Raw genomic sequence first — 22,233 nt, 5'->3', positions numbered from 1 at the left:
CCAACCTCTATATACCCAACTCCACCCAGCATTGAAAAAGAGCAACCGGTTCCGCTGTTTTTTTTCCCCCTCATTCCCACCAGAGGCAGCACCCTAGACCCGGCCCGTTCATGGACCCGATGATCTGGTACGGCGGTTTATAGTTGGCGGGAGCCGGTTGTTCTGCAGGGGCCTCGCCGACTGCCGCCGCGGCGAGAGCGGCGGCCTCGCCGGGCTTTGTCGGCGTCTGGTCATGCCACTCCTCGGCGATGACCCGGAAGCGAACCATTTCGTTGTTGTCAAAATACATGACTTGGTCATCCTCCTTCCAGACCCAGAGGTTTTCGGCAGGCTCGCTGGGGTGGTGGTGATGATGTTAGCCGATGTCTTGGTGGTCTAGAGCCTCGGCTCGCATGGGCTTGATAAAAGTGCTTACAATTCCGACCCTTCTGGCAGCTCAGTCCAGGGGACAAAGATGTCGTCAAAGAAATCCGTAGCGACTGAGCGCAAGGGAGCAGTTGGTCAGCTGTGTGCACGGGCGCGGGACAAGGCATTTTGTCCACAGAAACTCACGGAATATCCCCTGGGAAGACTGGTTTGTGATGCGTGCCACAATGACCTCCGTCTTGAACGGCCGGAAGACCACCATCCGGAACTCGACTGCCGGCAGGAGTCAGCGCTAGCTTCATCGCCCAAAAGTAGAAAACCCTCATACCGTTCACGTTGACCATGCCGTCGCCGTTCCCAATCAAGCCCTCCGAGGCCCATAGGAGATCCCAAAGGCAGATGCACAGCCCGATTTTTTGAACCACCTGAAACGAGAAAGAAGGGGGGAGGGGGGGGGAGGGTGGTTAGCCACACGGAATGAAGCCTTGACGGATTGGTATCTGCACTACCTACCTTGTTCGCGTACTTGGCATTGATGTTATCCTCAATGGCGACATGGCTTTGCTTCCGGAAGTCGTCTGGCGAAATCTGCACCAGGTCGGCAAACTTGGTCTGCAGGGGACTGTTAAAAAATCTTGACTTCAAGACAAACCAACCGGGACAAACCAACCAGGATAAACATCTTGGAGAAGCGATGGCTTTTTCAGCGGTGCGTAATCACCGGCGAGGAAGATGAAGGCGATCCTGGGGGGTTGAAAGAGAGACGATGATGGGCAGAGTGAAACTGAGGTGGACTGGATGAGACCGAACTCCAAGAATCTCTCCCAAGCTCAAAGGCTCCTCAAGGTAGGACGAAACGCTAGTGACTACAGCTACGACGCTCAGCTCAAATCCATCCCATGAGCTTGGATAAAAAGCAGCGTCCTCAAGTACACCGGATAACTCAATATACGTGGAATTCGGACGACTGCAGATCTGCGTCTTGTTGCTGTGCTGAGTGAGGTGCTCTGCTCGCAGCCTCTGGTGTGCTTGGTGTGAGATGCTTCTTCTGGCTGGTGCACAGTGTGGTGCGTGGCTTGCCCGGCATTTTCCCACTGTCTGATGTCCCCAAGCCGTGCTGGGGCCATGATTGGTTGGTAAAGCCCCACAAAGATTGTTCCCAGCCCCGCCAATCGCCCGTTTGCCCTCGTGCCCCACCCACAATTTTCGCCGGCAATAAAACCCACACCGCCTGAAATCTCACCGACCGCCTTTTCTTCTTTCCTACACCGTGCGAAAAACTTCATTACCACAGCTTCGCACTGTGATAGCCATTATCACAACATCAACCAAACTCTTACCTCAAGTCACCGTCATAGCCCCCTATCCCATCTCGTTTTGTCGTTCCCTTCTTTTTTCCGCGTTGGAAAGGGCCAAAAGGCGGCTCAGGACGGCAAATCCAAGGCGTCCGGCTTCTTTTTGGCCATTTCTTTTCGCGTTCCCCTCGCGATCCAGCGAAAAAAAAGCGTGGCAAGCGTCTCCGGTCTTGAGCCATCCGCCCCCTGCCCCTGACCTGGGCATCAAGGACTCCCAAGCGAGTCGCGTCGGCATCGCTCTTTGACCGTGGGTCGAACAAAGCCATCGATCGATCGCCATGGCCTACAACTACGGGCCTCCGCCCCCGCCCCCTCCGCCGTCGGGCCCCCCGGCTCCTCCTCCGGGCGGACATGGACACGGCTCCTACGGGGCTCCTCGCGGTGGTCATGCCGGCCGTGGTCGCGGTGGCCATCATGGCGACAGGGGCGGCTATCACCCGCCTGCTCCCGCCTATGGATACGGCCAGCCGCAGCCAGCTTACGGCGCCCCCAGCCCGTACCCGGCCCCTCCGGCTCAGCCTGGATACGCCCAGCCTCCCCAGCAGGCCTGGCATCCGGAGCATGCTCAGCAGCACGGAGCTCAGGGCGCCGCCCCGCATGCCCCTTTGCCCGCGCAGCCCTATCATCCGAACTACGCCCCTCAGGCGTACCAGCAGCCGCAGCACGGCTACGGCCACCCTGCCCAGTACCACCCGCCTCCGCCCCCGACCGCCGGCTATCCTGCGCCCTACGGAGCCCCCCCGCCCTATGCCGGAGCTCCCACGACCCAGTGGCCTGGAGCTCAGCCGAACCCTAGCTCTCATGGTTCCTACGGCAGCGGCGGCCGCGGCGGCCGTGGTGGGCACGACAATCGTGGTACCCCCCGCGCTCCGGTTCCCGTGGCCCCGGCAATTCGCCTCGGCTTCGACGGCAATCAGCTGCAAGCCACGCCCGTGGCTCCGGCTCCGTCCCCCGGTCCGTACCCCTACCACGGCGTTCCTCCTCCCTACAACTCACCCGGTCCTCACCCCGCCGCGCCGTACATGCCTCCTCCGCCCGCTGCTCCTTCGTTCGACGGCCGCTCGGGCTTCGGCCCTCGTCACCATGGTCGCGGCGGATTCCACAATAATAACAACCACAACAACCGCTCTCGCCAGCACCAAGGCGGCGATCGTAACAAGCCGCGCAACTTTCACAACAACCAGAACAAGAGCGGCCCCGGCCAGAACAACAACAAGCCCAACAATGACAACGGCAAACCTAGCGACAACCAGCAACAGAAGTCTGATGCCCAGTCGGCTGGCAAGAAGAAGAAGCGCAAGACGAACACGCTCGGCCTGACTCCTGGCGAGGAGTCGGATAACCCGTCGGACGTGGAGGACGAAGAGCAGCGCCTCCATGCGATCATTGGCGCTGATGCACCGAAGTATGTCCCACCCCTTTCCCCCCCCCCCCCCCGGAGCCCGCTGATCCTCAACCATTGGGTCGCGTCGCGATGGTGCTCAATCAACGCAAACCACCCCTTGAGAGGAAACCGAAGCTAACGTGTCTTCTTCCCGCCCCGTCAAACAGCCCCACGACCAGCGAGGAAATCTCAGCGTGGCTCTCGGAGCGCAAGGCGCGGTATCCCACCTTGGCTCGCGTAGCTGCCCGCAAGGCCAAAGAGGCCGAGGCCAAAGCGCTTGAGAAGAAGGCCGAGGAGCTGCGTAGGGAGCTGCACCAGGTCGAGACGAGCATCAAGCGCAAGCGCGAGCAACAGGACGAGGGCGACGACATGCGCGGCGGCGCGGACGCCAACTCGCCAAGCGCTGCCAACAACCGCAAGGATGATGAGGATGACGAGGGGCCTGAAGTCATGTCGACTCGTCAAGGCTTGGGCAACGACAACGCACCAGCCGCTCCCCGCAAGGCCGATCCCGCCAAGCATTGTAAGTATTTCTCTACGGGAGGACATTGTGGGAAGCGTGGTAAGTGCCGCTTCGTCCACGATCCGGCTGTCCGGGAGCAAGCACTTCGCGAGCGCGAGATGAACGGCGGCCGTCCCACTCTTATGCAGCGCCTTATCATGCACGAGAGGGACCAGGAAGACATGGCCATAGTCAAGACCCTCAAGTATCTTCAGGATAAGGGCTTGCTTCCCAAGAAGAACGGGGCCGCCGCTTCGGAGGCCAGCAAGACCGAGGCCAAGCCGGCCGAGAACCAGGAGGTCCAGACCCAGGAGGCAGTCCTCCCTGAGCAGCCCGTTTCTGTCGCCGGCGCCGCCGAGAAGAAGAGCGACGGCGACAACAAGACAGACGAGGCCGGCGAGGCCAAGCCCGAAGAGAAGGGCGAGGCGCAGATCGAGCCGACGACCGAGGCCAAGGCGAAGGAGAAGGAGGATGGCGATGGCAACGCCGAGGCCAACGCCGAGGCCAACGCCGAGGCCAACGCCGAGATCAGCAGCTTGGTCAAGGATCTGGTGGGCGAGATCAACAAGGAGCCTGGTGTTGAGACGCCCGCTGCTTCGGCCTCGTCGACCATCGTCGCCATCTCCAACGGCTTGCCTCCCCGTCTGGCTTCTTCCTTCCCCGAGGTGTCCAGCAACGGCGCCCAGCCCGCTCTCGCAGGCTCGTCGCCCGTCCGGGATTCCGGGGCTTCCGGGGCCTCCGAGCAGCACGACTAGTCCTCGTCGTTGGCTCGTGCCCAGACGACCAGCCCCGCCAAGATCGCCCAGACCCCTTATCCTCGCGACCGGCATCTCAATGCTTCGGTTCCGGCGCAGGTGACAGCCCGACCGCCCGCTCAGGTTTCCCTGCCGGGCAAAACGATTGTCACCAAGACCGGGTGGCACTACATCGCTCCGCCTCCTCCGCTGAATACCGCCAATGCCGCTCAGCTTTCTCTCGCCCCGAGCTCCATGGCCGTTCAGCCTTACCGCTGGAACAGCCTGCCCCGTCCCCAGACGCCCATCCACGCTGCTCGGTTTCCTTTTGCCGCAAGCCCCGCCGTTGCAAACCCGCGCGGCTGGACCGGCCTGCCCCATCCCCAGGCCTCGAGCAACATTGTTGATCATCCTCGTCACCTTCTTCCCGTCGGGGGTCCTCTTAGCCGGGCCAACTTGCCCCTCCCGGGCTACTTCAGCGGCAGCGCGACACGCCAGCCCGAGCGCACCGACATCTTGCGCACCGCCCAGCATGGACCTGCCCTTTTTACCCAGGCCCGCCCGCACATCAATATCCCGACTGGACCGGCCAATCTGGCTTCTACGTCCCAGCTGGCGGGCACCATGCACCTTCGCCGCGGTGGCAACAACAACAACAACCACGGCGGCGGCGGCGGCAGCACCGCTCCTCAGTCCGGCGAGGCCAAGACCAAGCCTCAGACCCAGGCCGGGTTGCCGCGGGTCAAGGTTGAGTCACCCGGACCTGGCTTCATTTCCGCCGCCCAGCAGCCCCAGCAACAGGCAGCCACCTCGAACCGTCCTGCCCACGGGGTGGGCAACGGCAGGGGCCGTGGCCGTGGCCATGGCCGTGGCCGTGGTGGTCATGCTCAGCGGCGTGGTCATGGCGCGAAGCATTGGCGCGGCAAGGTCAAGGTCAAGACTGAGAGCCGTGACTAGCTGGTCTTTCGCTTCTTATTCTCCGTGGTTCTTTGTGTTTGTCGTTTTGTTTCAGCATTTGTCTTTCATGACGGGAGGGTTCATAATGGTTGTCGCACGGTGCTGACGGGTGGACGGGCTTGACAGTGTCAGGCCCCGGTCTCGTCCTCAAAGGGAGCAACAAAAAGTTTGTTCAGATCGTTTTTCTTTCATATTGTCGGAGTCTGCTCATCCATTTTCACAGGATCGGCCACTGGAATGGGGTTATGGCATGTTGTATAACGTCATGTATCACAGTTCTCTTCCGTCTCATTGGCCTTTCTTCCCCTCCGTCGTCCTCAAAAGGGTTGTTTTTTTCCTCGCACATGTCATGGCCATCTCCTCCTAGACATAGTCCTCGCGGTGCGGGCTAGTTGGGCAATCACCGCAAGTTCGAGGTTTGAGGAAGGTTGACTTTCGCGGCCAGCAGAGTTCGATGATCCGAAGGAGGAAGAGGCACGACTGTCGTGGTTTTTTTTCCTCCCTTTTGCCGCGAGAGAGGGAGAAAGAAGAGAGGAAGAACGGGAGAGAGAGAGAGAGGAGAGGAAGAGGGAGAGAGAGAAGGGGGGACAGGAGTCGTCGGCAAGTTGGCTGGCAAAGGGTAATGAGGTAGTCCACCTTCTCAAATCATTCCTTCTCAAACCCCTTCTGACGAGCAACTCGTCCCTGGCGCACCAGTCGTGGCCGGGGCCGATTGCTTGTCTCTTTAATATGTATGTGATGAGTGCGTATGTCTTTGTTTCTTACCTGCCTTGAGGACCTCGGTCGCTGGGCTAGGTGAAATACTGGGCCTCACTGGCCGTCTCCGGGATTACTTGGCCAACCGGAATTCCTCGACACGACGCGAAACTATGAAAGCATCGTCGTCGTTCCACGCGTCTCGATGTTGACTGTGCAGTATGCAGTCAGTCAGACACACTTCATCGGAGTTGTTGGGGGAGGGGGGGGAGGGCTGCTGCCCCAAGTCATCCACCAACATGGAAGATCATCAACAACCTCATACACCTCATACTTCGGGCTGACGACTGGAGATGGGGGTGCCTCCCCCCCTCCCCAGATGTTACGTCCCGCCGCTTCTCAAGCCACGCACTGGACCAAGCGTGCGTCAGGCATCGTGGCGCCCGGCCGCTGACCTCCTCCGCATCCATGATTCTGTTGCACCTCGCGAGGCTCGGGGCTCTTCCGCTTCCGTGCCATCTTTCACTCCTTTGAACACACAGGACGCGAGCAAGCGCTGGCGAAAGGGTCATGGCACCGCCGCAAGACAGGGACACCAGCAATGGCCGTCATCATGCCAACCGAAGGGGAGGGGGGGTTGGGCTTGTAACAGACGATGAGCCAGTCGAGCATCGACATACACAGAAAGAGAGCGTAGCAGCAGTAACAGCAGCAGTAACAGCAGTAGCAGCGGAAATGACGGCGGCGGCAACGGCGGTATTGCCGCTCCACCACCGCGCGAGATACAGACTCTGGGTGCGGGAGTTTGACTCCCGGTCAGCGTGCTGGCTTCCAGCGCTGGTCCCCTTTTTTTCTTCGCCTTTGATACTTTTGGGCTTTCCTTGACATTTGTTTACTCTTTTGCTACATTTCTTCTTCTTTTCTACGTGTGCTGCTCAGGTCGGCCATGCCTGCGCTCGAGGCGTTTTCCGTTCTGTTGCTGGTACCTGCATGTGTAGCCGTACGATCCAACCCAGCATCTTCATCCAATACTGAGTTTGACTACCTATTTGCACAATGGATGCATTGTGACCGTTCATCATGAGCCGCTGCGTCACGCAATACCAGGCTTGGAACTGGGAGACCACATTGTCATAATAGATCCAAAAAGAAATCATGAATTAGAGTACACGTGAGCGCCATGTCTATCCACATCCGGGTAACAATGCAAAACCGAGCTAACCACACATCATCGAAACATGCTCAACCAGACCCTCATAGCTCCTCCTTGTCCTGATCCTTGTTCTTCTTGTTCTTTCGAGGTTTCGTGTTCTTCCTCGCCTCCGCAAGCTTCTTCCCCAGCTCATGGCTCCAATGATCGCCGTCCTTCTTAAACTCCTTCTGTAGCCGTTCCACGTGCCAGTCCAGGCACTCCTCCCGTCCGTGAGCCGTGCCCCCGGCCTCGTGCAACGCCGCGCACTCCTTGGCCGACAGCGGCGCCTTGCCGCTGCTGGGCCACTCGCCCAGCGCGGCACCCATGTCGGCGTCGAGGAAGACGTCGTTCAGCAGCTGCGCGGAGCGCCGCTGCGTCGCGGCCCACGCGGTCGCGTCGTCTTCCGACAGGCCGGCGGGCGGCGGGGAGGTGAGGATGCGCAGGATGTGGGCGGACCCGCCGGCGGGGGAGGCGGCGAGGAACTTGGCGCGCAGGACGGGGGACTTGAGAAGGCCGGTGAGGAGGGAAACGCGGATCTTGGTGAGGGAGGCGTCGGGGGGGGTCTGGTCGGCAGCGTCGGCGGGGGGCAGAAGGGAGAAGATGGCGGTGCCGAGCGTGGTGGTTCTCGGGGAGCGCGTGGAGGCGGGGCAGAGGGAGGAGGAAAGCCGCGCCCAGTGGCGTTCGATCTCGCGCAGGGCCTTGGGGTGGTTTTGCACCGTGGAGGCCAGAGTCAGGGCGGCGACGCGGGCACGGCGGAGGGTTGCTCCGTCGTCGTTCGTGGCGGCGGCGGGGGAGGGAGCGGTGGCCAGGCAGAAAAGCTCGTGGACCGTGTCGTAATCCTCGGCGATCTTGAGGCCGTAGTAGATGTCGTGGGAGATCTCCTCAAGCATCTCCAGGGCGCCGTCCACATCGAGGCCCTTCTTGAGGATGGTCAGCGACTTGTAAAAGGCGCCGGCCTCCCCGGAGCTGGCCGACTTGGGCTCCTTGATCTTGCCGGCCGGGTCGTAGGCCGGGGCGTTGGGCGGGATCTTGGGCTGGTCATCATCGGCGGATGGAGGGTCCGGCTCGACGACCACGACGGACGAGTCCACGGGGAGCCCCTCCAGGTCCGGACGATGTTCATCGGGCACGTTGATCTTGGCTTCCTTCAGGCCCGTGTTGATGTTTAGCCGCACGTGGAGGCCTGGCGGCAGATCCTGATCTGGGTGAACCACTTGAAACTCGTCGGTGGGCTGGAAGACCTTGGGGTAGCAGTCTGCCGGGTTGTTGGTGTGGCAGATGAGCTCAACCTCGGCCGACGGTGACTCGGAAGGAGAAGCAGATGAAGAGGAGTCCGAGGACGACGCTGCTGAGCCCCAAGCCATGAGGCCGACGAGGGCCACGAGGCTGATGGGAAGCGTCTTTAACCTGATTTTGGACATTTTTGGATGTTGTGTATGGGGTGTCTGAGGAGACTGGCGAGGAGTGAGCCGTGTAAGTCAAGGCGGACGGCAAACGACAACGATGAAGGCAAGCGAAGAAACAGAGGGCTCAACAAAAAACAACCACCACGACCTTTCAGAACTTGTCAGGAGTATGGTTTCTGTGCTTGTTGCACAAAGGATTCGGGATAGAACCAGGAAAAAAAAGTAAAGATTTCGAAGGCAGAGGAAGGGAAAGGACAGCTTGACAGTTTCAAGGCTCCCAGGAAATCGCCAACTTTGCCTCCCAAGACCCTCCCCTCCAAGACGCCTTTTGGATCCAGGTCGACCTGGGCTTGAGCATTGCGCTTTACGGGGCAGATGATGATTGGTGGGTTGCCGCCAGCCGCGCTGCCCACAGACGCCGCAAGCGCCGCAAGGTCACGTGACATTCACCAAAAGCCCAAGCTCTCGTCCAGCATCGCCAAGAGCTCCATGGAGGGCCCCCATCTCGAAGCTGCGTTAGTCGCTCACATCACGACCAGCGCCATCGACCCGCCAACCCCCAGCAAATCTTCCACATTTCCCCTCCTCCATCACTCGAGGCCGGGAACCTGCGAATCGTCCCCGACCCGAGCAGGACGCTCTCGACCGTCGCAGTCGCCGATTGACTGACCGAGCCCCCAGATTGCGCGAGGGATCCCCCCCCCCCCCCCCCCAAATTCCGACCATGTCGGCACTCAGGCAGACGGCGGCGCAGGTCGCCAGGCGAGCCCGGACGGTCCGCCCGGGGCCGCTCCGGACCAAGCGCTCCTATGCCTCGGAGCACGGCCACGATCACCACCATGAGCACAACGTCGAGGAGTCCTTCGGAGTATGTTGATGTGGTCGCGGGCCGTCTGGCCCAGAAGCGAGCATCGGACCCAGACAAGCTGACGCCCGTCGGTTAGGTTGCTTTCTACGGGGCTCTCGCCGTCATCGCCAGCTCCGTCGCTATCTACAAAATCTCCCGGCCCGGCCCCAATGGCGAGCTCTCGACGCTGCACAAGTACTGGCAGAAGGTTTCGGACTTTGGCAACCAGTGGGAGACGCGGGCCCAGGTCATGGCGGCGGCCCTCGAGCAGGCGTCGCATGACAAGCACCTTTTGCTCCATGCCGACCGGAGCAAGCACCACGAGCTCACGTATCCCGAGTAGGTTTTCTCCTCTCCGCTGCCGTGCTCACGAGGGGCCGTCAATGGCGAGCCGTGCTGATCACGTGACTTGTAGAGTCTTTACGCATGGCTCTCCTCACAACATCCCCGCCGGGCATTACCCCAGGCTCGACAAGGTCATTGCTCACTACCAGAAGCTGCATGTCGAAGAGGAGGCTCGAAAGGCCAAGAAGTTGGCGGCCGAGGCTTCCAAGCAGTCGCAGCAGTGAGGCGTTTGTCATGATCTTGTCTACTACCCGCGTCATCCCACGCATTGTCCTCGTGTACATAACTGGAACCTTCTCGGTTGCACGCCCGGGGCTGTCATTCGATGCTGGCGCCGGGGCAGCCATCCGCAGCAAAACAATTCTTTTTTTTTTTTATGGAACTCATATTGCATGCTGACACGACTTCCCCCTCCCCTCTCTCTCTTGACGTTTGTGCTGCCTGCGTTTTTGCTTTTGCCCACGTTTTTTCTGCAACAATAGCCACACCTACCTGCATGCAAGGCTTCCTGCTGAGGCCTCCATCTCCTCGACCCAAACCGGCACATTCATCTTGACGCTGATGCGCGCCTTGGTCAACATTGCAGGACCGCTGAACTCATCAGGGTACAGCTGACAACAGCATGGCCAGTTCCCCAGCGTGCATTCCAAACAACTTTGTCTTTGATGCCTCCAAGCAAGCAAAGGTATGAAGCCGTCTTACCGCTTACGATGCTCTTCATTCCCCATCCGTTCCCTGTTTGCTTTCGCCCAAAACTCTGCATCAATAGGCGCCACCCCCAAACGTCTCATTCTCATAACGCTAGGTACCTAGGTGGTCGACTAACCCCACTTCTACCTGCTCCTGTTACCCAAATAACATAGGCTCCGTCGCATCTTCTCGCCCAGCCGCCGGCGGACCTCCCCGCCGTCCGCCTGGGTTTGGTGAGCCCCTCGGTGGGCTATGGCCTCTTCGCCGCCCGAGACTTTGCTCCCGGAGAGTTCATTCTTCATGAAGCGCCCCTCATTGTCGCCAGATACAATGAACGCTTCTCGGCCGATACCGACCTGATGCGGGGCCAGGCCGCCGCGTGCCGCGCTGTCTTGCTCCCCCGCGCCTCCGTCCCCGGCAGCACCAGCCCCGGCAGCACCAGCCCCGGCAACACCCGCAGCCACAGCCCTCCCCCCTACTCGCCCAGCTCCGCCACCGACATCGCCCAAGCCATGGCCATCGCCTTCCCCGCCCTGGCCGCCCGCCTCGGCGTGGCCCCGCCGGATGACTGGGACCGTGTCGTCAACCGCTTTCTGAACCCCGTTGCTGCCGATCCTCCTCAAGGTTCGGACCCCGCGAACGCCGGCGGCGCGGGAGGTCTCGGCATGAACCTGGTCCCGGGTCAAGGGCGGTACGCAGGCTCTCTGGTCACTCGGGACGAGTACGAGGCGTACGTGGCTCCGTTCCGGAAGTCTGTCTCTGCCGTCCGCGCGGGAGCGGCAGCCTCAGAAGGCAATGCAACAACTGCAGCAGCAGCAGCAGCAGCAGCAGCAGCAGCAGCAGAGGCAGGAGACGGACGAGCGAGCGGGCCCGCGCCGCCACCGGCACCTGTCTCCGAGAGGGAAGCTCGCGAGGCATGCCGCGACTTCTTCCGGCATTATGCCTTCCAGGTGCCGCCTACGGCGAAATACAAAAGCGCCGCCGCCGCCGCCGCCGGCAGGCAGGCCAGCCCCAACGGCACCTACCGCACCGGCATCAGCATCACCGGCCGCAGCATCGACGAAGCCGGCAGCGGCAGCCGGGCTTCGTCGCCATCCCCGTCGTCCACGACGGGGGAGGCGTGCATCTACCTCCTCGCGTCGCTCATCAACCACTGCTGCACGCCCGACCCGCCCTCGGGCCATCACCACCACCTGGCCCACCTCCACCTCCACGGCTCCATCCACCACCATCATCATCATCAACAACAACAACGTCACACCCGCCGCTCCCGCCCGCCGGCCAGGAAGAGCGGAACCGCCGACGGCGCCGACGGCGCCGACAGCAAGAGCAGCAACGCCCGCCACAAGCCCCCTCCCCCCGGCCCCAACTGCACCTGGCGCATCGGCCCCTCGGGCCTCGCCCACTTCGTCCGCCCGCGGCACATATGCGTGCAGGCGCGGCGGGCGATCCGCGCGGGCGAGCAGCTGACGTGGGACTACGGCAAGCGGGAGAAAGGGTTCGTGTGCGAGTGCGACACGTGCCGCGAGAGCCTGGTTCGGAGCTTGAGGAGCGTGTGTAACGTCATCTGATGGTTCGTGTTTCTTTTTTTTTTTTTTTTTTTCCTTTTTTTTCTTTTTTGGCTCAAGTTCATGTTGCTGAGAGAATGCTTTCCTTGTCACGGTTATGACGTTGGCTGATGGGTGCTGTCGGGGGACTTGTCAGCAAGGGTTGTACCGTGAGAAAACGTGGTGGTTGTCGTCGTCATCGTCGTCGTCGTCGTTGTTGTTGGTTCCTCGTCAGGATCGCATCTCCTCTCGTGCATGCCGTCCGTCCTCTTGCTGCGGACCGCATACAAATCCTTCGAGACCGTTGGTTCCGCCCAGGGAGTCGCAAACAAAAGAGATCGCAGGAGAGGCAGCACAGACAGCTTTGGTAGAGAGTCACGGACGGGGCCAACCTCCATCAGCATCACATGTTCCCATCAAACTCGCCGCATCGTTTTTTGGTCAACAGCCGTGGGACCGAATGCAGAAGTTGCATTTGCTCGTGTGAAAATACTATCTCGTGATCCCTCCGAAATAGTCACCGGCATGATGTCTCCATCGTCTCGTGGCCCCCCGAGCAGTAGCAGCTGAACCCGTGTGTCCCATTTCGCCGAACCGTGTTTGCCAGAACGCACAACCACCCATACCCCAAAGCATTTACTTGAGAGGAATGAAACGAGAAGAGTGGGTGGCACCGATACCTGGCCGACCGTGCTTGACAGGCTTGCTGCAAAGTGTGTCAGCCATCCGCGCTCCCCATGACACCCGCGGAAAGAAATCGCAGAGAGGGAGAGTGGGGGGGAAACGCACTATGTGATGGAGAACTCGCCGAGGTAGTGGCCCACCATCTCGGGCTTGATCTCGACCTGGTTGAACTCCTTGCCGGAGTAGATGCCAATGACGCTGCCAATCATCTCGGGGACGACAATCATGTCGCGAAGGTGAGTCTTGACGAGCTCGGGCTTCTCGTTGGGCTTGGCCTCCTGCTTGGCCTTGCGCAGCTTCTTGATCAGACCCATCGGCCTGCGCTTGAGGCCGCGGTTGATCTTTCTCCGGGCACGGGCGTGGACGACATCGCGCAGCTCATCGGAGCCGAGGTCGAGGAGACTGTTGGCGGCGAAAGAATCGTGGTCAGCGGAGGCGTGTCGAGAGTGTGTGATGGTTGTGTGGATATATATATATATATGTGTGTGTGTGTATGCATGCGTGCATGTGTGTGATCCTTCGGTCGAATGGCCTAGGCATTGGAACCGTTGTCCCTCCTCCTCTTGAAGATGTGCCCGCCGCCCGCCATTCTCCGTTCTGGGATCATGTTCGACACCACCAATGCTGGATCGGAATAAAAAGGGAGCACCTACGCCTCAAGCTCGATGCCCCGGTAGGTGAACTTGCGGAAGGTCCTCTTCCTCCTGTTCTCGGCGGCCTCCTCGGCGTTCTGTTCATGCGTCGCGATTAGCTGCAAGCACGTTGCGTTTGACGGCGTGGTGCAAAACAAGCCGCCAGAAGGGACTCGAAAGTGGTCGTGCGGTCGGGAACGGGGAGGGGGCAACGTACGTAATCGACGTCAGCCATGTTTGCGGTTGGAGGTGATCACGGATTTCGCGGTTCGACGAAGGGGGAGTTGGTAGGTATCGAAGGGCGAAATTGTGCTTGTCGATGATGGAGTGGATTTGGGACGGGGCGGTTTCGCTGGCTGCGCTCAGCGGTGGATGGGCCAATCGGGCGGGTCGAGTACCCCACCCGCAAAAATTCGTAGGGTTCTGTGCCCTCGGGCACACGGTGGCGCTGATTGGTGCCGGTGGGGGCATCCTGTGGCTCGCTTGTGGCTGGAACTGCCGCTCTCTTGTTTCTTGGCATTGTCGTTTTCACAAGGATGGTGGAACCAGAAGTCTTCGCAGCTGGGCTGCATCCATTTGCTATACGCAGTAACTACGCAGTAGTTATTACACAGTACACACTCGATGCTTGTGATGATCAATCCCCCCTAGCAGCCACAGCAATGGAAGCTCCAGGAGAGATGTTCTGTCGAAGCCGACCCCCCCCCCCCCCCCCCCCCACACACACACACACACAATATCAATCAATACATTGGGAAGTCGACATTTTTGGGGGCTTGGATTTGGCTATTCTGCATGTTTTGCTTCCCTTCTCAGTCCCTACTCGCACACCCCCTTCAAATTCGCCGAAACACCGACAGGCTCGACAGCGCCTGGCCCTGCTGGGTAAACATGGTATTATCTGCGCACGACGAACCCAGGTTGGCGTTGTGGATCCAGGCCGGCTCCCAGTAGAAAAGCCCAACGCCACGGTTGACCGAGGACACGACGTTGGCGACGCGCGTGATGTACTCCACCTGTCCCGCGGCCGAGAAGGGCAGGTTGCGGACGTCAGCAGGGAACGCGTAGCGCGGGTAGGGGCACGACGTGGGCCAGTTGGTCTCGACCACGGCCACCTCCTTGCCCCAGCGCGACACCATGTTGTTGAGGCTCGACCGCAGGGAGTCGAGCGACGCCCGGTCCGAGTAGAAGGGGTAAAAGGACACGCCCATCATGTCAAAGTCGGACATGAGGAAGCTGCCCTGGTTGAGAACGTTGGTGTACCACCAGTTCTGCGTGTCCCAGTTCCTGATTGGAGGGTCAGCGGACGCCATGGGCGAGAGATCGGGGGCGAGCGTCGGGGGCGAGACGGGCACGCTCACCATCCGTTGTCCAGGTGGACCATGATCTTGGGCTTGGGGTTGAGCTTCGAGTCCTTGATGCCCCATGCGGCCGAGTTCAGCAGCCTCGCGATGTTGCCCCAGTTGTTGGTCTTTCCCAGGGGCCACAGCAGGCCCTGGGTGATCTCGTTGCCGATCGACATGATGGTGGGCTGGATCCCGGCATCGGCAAAGCGGTTGGAGACGTCCAGGGTGTAGTTGTACAGCTTCCACGCGAGGTTGTTGATGTCGGACGGCCAGCCAGCCGGCGTGGTCTGGTGCGCCGGGTCCGCCCAGGTGTCGCTGTAGTGGAAGTCGACGTAGACGCCCAGGCCGACCGCCTTGGCCCGCCGTGCGAGCTGGATGTTGTAGTCGAGGTTGTAGTTGCCATCCCGCGGATTGACCCAGACGCGCTGCCGGACCGTGTTGACGCCGTTCTCGACCAGGATCTGCTCGAGCGGCTTCTCCTGGCCGTTTACATTCTTGTACCTAACGCCGGCGCGCTCCTCGACAATGACCGACGACCAGTCGACGCCCTTGTACTGGAGGGCGCCGGCCGCGGTTGCGAGGCTCAGCAGGAGAGCAGACACGTTCAGGCGCATGTTGGGACCACGGTCGACCTGTTCGAAAGGATTCCAGACAGTCAACCCGGAGAGCGTGAATCACGAGGGGCCATTGCGGGCGTAACTTCAAACGCCGGGTCTTATATATATGGATCACCGATCTCACCCTCTCGGAATCCGGGACCGAAAGGTACGGAGGTAGGATGGCCGGTTCTTGGCCCGGCACCCCAGACATTCCTCCTCCCCCGGATAATCTCGGACACTGTCACTTGTTTTGCATTTCCCCTCCAGCCTGGGTTTGGAAGGGGCCCGGGGCTTTCAACGCCCCAGCAGCGGAATGGTGCGTTTAAACTTGCTAGAACCGCCACCAATCACGCACGCTTCTCGGCACATCTTCCTCCGGAAGCCGGGGCTTGTATCCGAACCGAGACTACCACCCCAGGTTTACGGCATGCGAACTGCCGAAGAGACATCGTCACAACGACTGAAGCCATCACAAGATGGACGACAAAGCGAGCCTGGCAACCCTCAATTCGGAATTCTTGGGGCTATCAGCTCTCTGAAAGTAGGGTGGTGTGAAAAGGGGCTGCTGGTGATGATGTCAAGAACTATCCAAGTTCAAACTCTAGAAATTCTCCAGAAACTCGTCTCCCCAGATGCAATGTCACCATCGTGTCTAGATTCGATGTAATAGTCACGATCAAAGATCATCTCAAGGCCGGGGCGATTTCCTTCTCTGCCGTTAGCATCGGCAGCAGCACCCTCCAAACCCTCCTTCACCACTCTAGCTCTATGATGACCAAACACCACCCTCGCCCCAAACGCCTTTGGTGTTTCTTGATGGTTAGTCGTCGTGACATGTTGCTAACGGAGGTGCTTGGGCGAAAATTGTGTTCTTTCCAGCTCGAATGAAACAGAACAGGTGTGTGTCATTTGTACGCAGAGAGAATCCATAAGGCCAAAGGCCAATTTCTTCTACCAGACGATGGCTGCAAGCGAATACGATCGAAGCCTTGGTGGTTATATCTCTAGCCATTACTAGATCCTAACAGCTCAAGGCATCGTGGACGGCGTTCTCCCCTGAAGGGAGATGTGGTCCTCGCGACACTGTCATGGGCTATGAAGACACGGAACCCATACTAGGAAGATAAGCGAGGTCATGCCATTGGGGATGGCGTTGTCTTGTGGCAGTGTTGTACGGCGTCGTCTTATCAACGGAGATTCTCACACCTTTCAGCCACCCAAGCCATGCCACTTGGTTGAATTCCACGGAGTGTCCACGACGACAGCGTGCGGGCCGTTCTCATCCCGCACATTCCCACGAAGCCGCGGTCTCCTTGACGTCACCCGAAACAAAGCACCATGGAATGCCCAACGTGGACAGGGCTAGGTCGGTGGATGACAACTGGCTTTCGATGGTCACCGCAAAGAACAGACCCTGCAAGTATAACACGCCACTCGCGACACACATCTCGTTGCTTCGACCATGAGGTAACTCGCAAACTGTGTAGAGCACCTAAGGTGGTTATGCGAAGGGGCTGCGGATGCTGGGGCTGTCTGGAGACCATTGGCTAATACTCAGCCATTTGCGTGTCTTAAACACATGGAATGTCTTCTGGGGCCTGCGAACTCTTTTGTGGAATGTTTAATACATGTTTGACGTTCAAGGTAAGGTGGAACCAGATGACGGCCAGCACAGTGCACGAACCGCAGCTCAGTCCACGATATGGTGGCGACCACCAAAACGGATGCAATCCAAAATGGAAACTTATATTCGAGAGATGGTATATGTATGGAATACGAGGGGGATGGGGTGTTTGTGGCTGTAGGATCCGGATCCTGAGCGTTTATCTCGCCAAATGTCTTGTCTCTGGGCGGACGGTTTCATGTTGCAGTGGCACTGTGGGACTGCGCCGCGTCTGCTCCATGTAAGTTACGTTACGGTATTCCACGACCCAGCGCGTTCGGCGATGACGAGTTTCGGACGCAGCCTCAGCTGAAACCCGAGATATCTAATATCCCACACCCACTCTCCAGGAACGACAACTCCGATGCAGGCCGCCCGATAAGAGGCCAAGCAACCCCCTCCCCCTCCTCCTCACCTCCCGACTCTCTACTTTGTGACAGCGTTTTCGCGGGCCATTGACTTCCCTCCGCCACCATGCCATCCCCAAGACGCTACCGCGTCCTGACGTACCTTGTCGTCGCCGGCATCGTGACGCTGCTCTTCTTCGCCTCGCAGTCGCGCGATCCGACCGCGTTGGGCACTCACGCCGCCAAGGGCTTTTACGACAAGACGGTCGAGGCCATGGACAAGCACAACAACGTGCAGTACGCGGATGGCCTTCACCGCGGGGTGGCCGACCGCTTGCGACAGGCCGAGCAGGCGGCCAAGGACGGCGCCGAGGCCAAAGGACCCAAGCAGCCCCAGGCGCCGCAGCAAGCTGTTGGCCACAAGAACCCGGATCCCGCCGCCGTTGCTCACGAGAAGGCCAAGGGGAAGGGAGGAGAGTCGAAACGGGATCGCGAAGTGGAAGAGGTGCTGAATGACATCATGAAGAAGTCGCCTGGTATGCGACCGGTCCCCTACCGGCATTTTTGCAACGTATCCAAGGCTATGGCGCTGACTTACCTCCCACCCCGGCCAGTAATCATCTTTTCCAAGTCCTACTGCCCCTACTCCAAAGCCGCCAAAGGGATCCTCCTCGAAAAGTACTCCATCGAGCCTGCGCCGTTCGTGGTTGAACTCGACCACCACCCGCTAGGCCAGCGCATCCAGGCGAGGCTGGCCGAGATGACAGGCCGCCGTACCGTGCCCAACGTCATGGTCTACGGGCAGAGCATCGGCGGCGGCGATGAGGTCTCGGCCATGGACAGGTCGAAAACACTAGTCGACAAGATGCGCTCCCTCGCGGGCAGCCGGGTCTCGGTATCCCTGCGCTCTGAACAGAGCCAGCAGAATGCTGGATAGGCCGCGATCGCTGTCCGGGCTTGGGTTCTATCCATCTCGGTGCCCACCGTGCGCCTCAGCGTTCACAGCCCAGCCGACAGGGCGAGCATCGCGCTGCCACGGCCCCACCCCGAGGGCTCCATCGCCCATCTAGAGGAGAAAAGCACGGGTATGCGTTGCGTGCCTTCGACCACGGAGACCATGCAGCTCATCCAATTTCCGGCTCCACAGGGCAGGCCATGCTTCGGCCGTCTTTGCAATTGGACCGTCGTGGACGAGGGTGGCAAGCCTTCGCAAGGCGGTGTCTTGAAGCAGAGCTGTTGGCTCTGCCCTCTCCGCCGTCATGCGTCTGGACCTTGAGCGGAGCGTGCCTGGATGCCACGAGCCTCCAGGCGCTCGCATTCGCAGTTCACTGCTCAACTCCGGGAGGCGGGGAGGTGCATTATGTCCCTTGGCTGGGGAGGAGGAGCAAAGGGGGCCGGGAATGAGCGAAGGGTTGAGGTTCTTCTGGCCGCGACAGTCTTGCTCGATGGCATGGTCACCTCGACCCAGTGTACGCATTCGAACACTTTGGGGAGTTGGCTCCAAGTAGTCTTTCCGTAGACACATGATTCGACTTCCCTTCTGGGCTTGATGGCACAGAAACTCCATGTCTCGCATCTTTCACCTCACAATAACCTTGGTAGCCGAAAAATATACGCTGGCTCAATCTCCAAAATGACCCTGCTGTCGCTCTGTTGACCAAAGCCGTGTACAACGGAAGCTTGTCATGGACCAGGCCTGTTCTCGTAGCATGGCCTTTGAAGGGACAGAAGTCCTGGGCCGCCTCCGAGCGGACGTCCGCACGGAACCAAGGCCCTCGAGACCAAACCTGCCTGCTTCTTGAAAGCCACGCCCTGTCCTGTTCCAGAACAATCAGATTGATTCCAAGCTGAACAGGATCCATGCTCCGCGATGGCGCCCTTTGTTCTCCGAACGATGGTCTTGTTCTCATGGCTTCGGGAACCATCTTGGCCGACAAAGAGACTGTTCGCTGGGGTATAAAATAGCGCTTCGTCTTCCCCTATCTTTTTCGAACATCACTCGTCCTCACGAGTAGCTTGCCTCAAGCAAGATCAACGCTCAAACAAGACAGAGACCACTGGAATCATGTGTCTCCGCGAGCTGTTGCGCTACACGTGCGGCCACAACACAAAGACCAAGGTACGTTACTGTGACCACTATCCCAAGAAGAACCGGTGCAGCTCGCTGTTACGGCTCTTCTCCATCAAGGCCCAGCACTGTGGCAAGCTTCGCGTTGTCGAAAATGACATTGACAAGGCATGCTCGCAGTCTTGTGCTCGGAAGCACGCCAAGAAGCTTGCCTCTGTCCGGCAAACGCAAGAGCAGGAGTTCCGGCGGAAGCAGCGTGAGCGCCGGGAGCGCGAGCGCCGTTCTGCGCGCGAGCAGAAGCGGAGGGAAGAGAGGCTACAGGAGGGCCTGCGTCAGCGGAGAATGAGGGATGAGCAAGCCGAGATCTGGGGTAAGTTCCCACAGCCTACCTCCTCCCATCGTGGTCCTGCTAGCTCGCCCAACTACACTCGACCTGCTGCTCAGTCACACTCGTCTTCCTCTTCTTCCGGGACGAGGACGGACATGCCGTGGGCTCCGCCTCGTCTTTCCGAGCGGCGTGAGCATCCCAATGTCCACTTCCCTACTACTCCTGGAACCCACGCCTCCTATCCTCCGCGGACCGGCCCCCGGACCGACCCCCGGCATCCCGCGAGCAGCTCTCGGCGGCGGGATCAGCCTCCGCCGCCACAGCAGCGTGTTCCCTACCACCGGCCGGTCTTGATGAACCGGTTGTCTGACGGTCACCAATCCATCCGCCCGCAGATCTCCACCAACACCGCCACCACCACCAACCGGAGCAGCAGCGGTAGCCTCCGGCCACCTGTTCCTCCCAAGGACAGCCGCCGCCAGAACAAAAACAAGAATTGGCAGCCGGAGCACCCTCAACTCGTCCCGCCTCCGCTATTTACCCCAACGAATCAGCGGCAATTCTCGTGGTCGCCGAGCAACAGCGACCACCACCACCACCACCACCGCCGTCGCCATCATCGATCCTCCTCCACCTCGAGACCGGCTCCTCCCCCGCCGTCGCAAGCTGCTCCCTGTTCTGGGACACGCAGGACAGCCCGCACCAGCAGCGACGACAACCATAAACCGCGGGAGTGGATCAAGAAGACGCTGCAGCAGATGGGCACCTACCACCCGAGCGAGTCGGTTGAGTGGGTGTCGCAGGATGCTGCCAAGGTTGAGAGGGGCGAGCGGTGGTGAGTGGGAAAAGAAAAGGTGTATCATACATTTTTCTTGGTATATCGTCTCCTATGAAAGGAGTATATAGGTCTTACAAGGACATTCGTCGCTCATTCCCTGAAGCAAAAATTTCTTTGTTTAGCCATCAATGAACAACAACTTTCCACCCGCATACCTGAACCATAGCGTCCCAACCATCCTGTGATGAATGAAACAAACCTTGAGGTTTGATCTGACCCAGTCAGAGACCATTGTCTTTCCTTTGTAAGAGTCACGTACAGCGATTCCTCTTGAGTAAAAACCTGTTGTCTTCGACCCCTCACCCCCTGACATTCCACTTGAGAATCTAGATTGTGATGACAGAAGGGGCAGACGAAACATTGGGGCAGTAGTGCACCATTTCATCGAGAAATTTGTTGGAATATATATATATATATATGTATATTATTGATATTGAGTAACGATTTGAGACTGAGACTTGGATATCTTTTCCAGCACATCAACATAACTAACCCGATCCAATCCCCAAATTGCTTCATTAGTTCAACCTTTCATGGTTGCGCAACCTTAGCCGTCCCCTTTTTCAGCAACGAGCGAGCCTCGCAGACCATGTTACCCATAACGCCGATGCTCACACAACCATTGCCGGCCTGCCCAGCGCCAGGTATTACCGTGACCATCTACCCCTCCCTGGCGGTGTTTATCCCAGGGGTCCAACCTAAACGAACAGTGGTCGCACTCAAGGGCTACCATGTCGGGATGCCTGGACTGGGTCCAAGACATCTGGCCGTTGCATAAATGCGTATTCCTCTGGCAGCAAGGGTACGTCGGCGGTCGATTCATGTCTGTCTGTGTTGCGTGGAAGAGAGAAGCAAAAAGAGAGAGAGAAAAAAAAAAGAGGGAACGGGAGCTCTAGCTTTCGGCAGAGAAGGCCGGGGTGGAAGGTCATGCTCAGAGGTTGGGGAAGTCCAAGGACTAAGTGGAGGAAAGCAGCGCAGGTGAGATACACTATGCGACTTGAGATGATAACCAATGGATACCGAGGCACTCATGGCTACAGAGTGTAAGATGGATTAACCGGCGCAATACCACCGTGACCCATACATGCCATGGAGCTTGTTGGACCCTCCCATCCAAAACAAGAACCACCGCGGCCTGCTAAACAGGCCACCGGATCATCCGGAGGACCTGAGACGAGGTGGGATGTTGGCTCTTATCGCAGCAACTTCAGCGCACGGCTAGCGAGGTGTAGTCTATGTTGTCTCTGTTGTCTCTGTTGGTTATGTCCTCTGTACCACCGGGTCGTTCGGGACGTGAGAGCGTCTAGGAGACTTCCCAACCGGGTTGGAGAGTCGGGGCCGGGCTTGGCAACCGGGCCGGAGCTCCACACGCGATGCCCCGTCCCCGTTCGTGGACTCCGTCCGGGCCCCGGGCTAGGTGGGACCTCATGTTGGCTGAGCCCCCTTTGTCATGAACATCGCTGTTCTTGGGCACTCGTGAACGGGAGACCACTAGCATGATGAGCTTGGATACGCTGGCTCTTGCGCGGTTCGTCCAGGTTTTGAACGATGATCGCTGAGGCTCGGGTTGGTGCTGGGCAGCAGTGTGTGGGTCAGGTAAAATACCGTGTAACTTACAATACAGTCCCGCACCCGACTGATACCCGCCGAAATTTTCGAAATGCATGCGAGACTGGATCCAAGACCAGCTTCTTGTCCCTCACTGCG

At 59.3% G+C, this 22,233-nt stretch overlaps 8 protein-coding genes across 8 annotated transcripts; 4 read left to right on the top strand and 4 right to left on the bottom strand.

Annotated features, from left to right (window-relative positions):
• Positions 1-70: 70 nt before the first annotated feature.
• On the bottom strand, positions 71-1,048 carry VTJ83DRAFT_1956 (uncharacterized protein; the record flags this gene model as incomplete). Its single annotated transcript, XM_071008172.1, has 6 exons — positions 71-335; positions 416-479; positions 553-639; positions 695-791; positions 880-978; positions 1,037-1,048. 6 exons carry the CDS (start codon positions 1,046-1,048, stop codon positions 71-73), a joined length of 624 nt encoding a protein of 207 aa, XP_070868496.1.
• Positions 1,049-1,999: 951 nt separating this feature from the next.
• Positions 2,000-4,362, top strand: VTJ83DRAFT_1955 (uncharacterized protein; the record flags this gene model as incomplete). Its single annotated transcript, XM_071008171.1, has 2 exons — positions 2,000-3,126; positions 3,273-4,362. The coding sequence occupies 2 exons, from the start codon at positions 2,000-2,002 to the stop codon at positions 4,360-4,362; spliced, it is 2,217 nt and encodes a 738-aa protein (XP_070868495.1).
• A 2,886-nt stretch (positions 4,363-7,248) lies between these two features.
• Positions 7,249-8,607, bottom strand: VTJ83DRAFT_1954 (uncharacterized protein; the record flags this gene model as incomplete). The annotated part of the gene is made up of 1 exon (XM_071008170.1): positions 7,249-8,607. One exon carries the CDS (start codon positions 8,605-8,607, stop codon positions 7,249-7,251), a length of 1,359 nt encoding a protein of 452 aa, XP_070868494.1.
• A 709-nt stretch (positions 8,608-9,316) lies between these two features.
• Positions 9,317-10,008, top strand: VTJ83DRAFT_1953 (uncharacterized protein; the record flags this gene model as incomplete). Its single annotated transcript, XM_071008169.1, has 3 exons — positions 9,317-9,460; positions 9,537-9,778; positions 9,855-10,008. The coding sequence occupies 3 exons, from the start codon at positions 9,317-9,319 to the stop codon at positions 10,006-10,008; spliced, it is 540 nt and encodes a 179-aa protein (XP_070868493.1).
• Positions 10,009-10,406: 398 nt separating this feature from the next.
• On the top strand, positions 10,407-12,045 carry VTJ83DRAFT_1952 (uncharacterized protein; the record flags this gene model as incomplete). The annotated part of the gene is made up of 2 exons (XM_071008168.1): positions 10,407-10,469; positions 10,648-12,045. 2 exons carry the CDS (start codon positions 10,407-10,409, stop codon positions 12,043-12,045), a joined length of 1,461 nt encoding a protein of 486 aa, XP_070868492.1.
• Positions 12,046-12,657: 612 nt separating this feature from the next.
• On the bottom strand, positions 12,658-13,572 carry VTJ83DRAFT_1951 (40S ribosomal protein uS19; the record flags this gene model as incomplete). Its single annotated transcript, XM_071008167.1, has 4 exons — positions 12,658-12,727; positions 12,811-13,107; positions 13,359-13,435; positions 13,555-13,572. The coding sequence occupies 4 exons, from the start codon at positions 13,570-13,572 to the stop codon at positions 12,658-12,660; spliced, it is 462 nt and encodes a 153-aa protein (XP_070868491.1).
• Positions 13,573-14,173: 601 nt separating this feature from the next.
• VTJ83DRAFT_1950 (uncharacterized protein) lies at positions 14,174-15,297 on the bottom strand (the record flags this gene model as incomplete). Its single annotated transcript, XM_071008166.1, has 2 exons — positions 14,174-14,624; positions 14,699-15,297. 2 exons carry the CDS (start codon positions 15,295-15,297, stop codon positions 14,174-14,176), a joined length of 1,050 nt encoding a protein of 349 aa, XP_070868490.1.
• Positions 15,298-17,419: 2,122 nt separating this feature from the next.
• VTJ83DRAFT_1949 (uncharacterized protein) lies at positions 17,420-18,229 on the top strand (the record flags this gene model as incomplete). The annotated part of the gene is made up of 2 exons (XM_071008164.1): positions 17,420-17,828; positions 17,907-18,229. The coding sequence occupies 2 exons, from the start codon at positions 17,420-17,422 to the stop codon at positions 18,227-18,229; spliced, it is 732 nt and encodes a 243-aa protein (XP_070868489.1).
• Between the last annotated feature and the right edge of the window lie 4,004 nt (positions 18,230-22,233).

This window comes from Remersonia thermophila, chromosome 2 (assembly GCF_042764415.1).
Source record: "Remersonia thermophila strain ATCC 22073 chromosome 2, whole genome shotgun sequence".
Classification (NCBI taxonomy): Eukaryota; Fungi; Ascomycota; class Sordariomycetes; order Sordariales; family Chaetomiaceae; genus Remersonia; species Remersonia thermophila.
The sequence above is the reverse complement of the archived record's forward strand: the minus strand, read 5'-3'. Positions and strand labels throughout refer to the sequence as shown.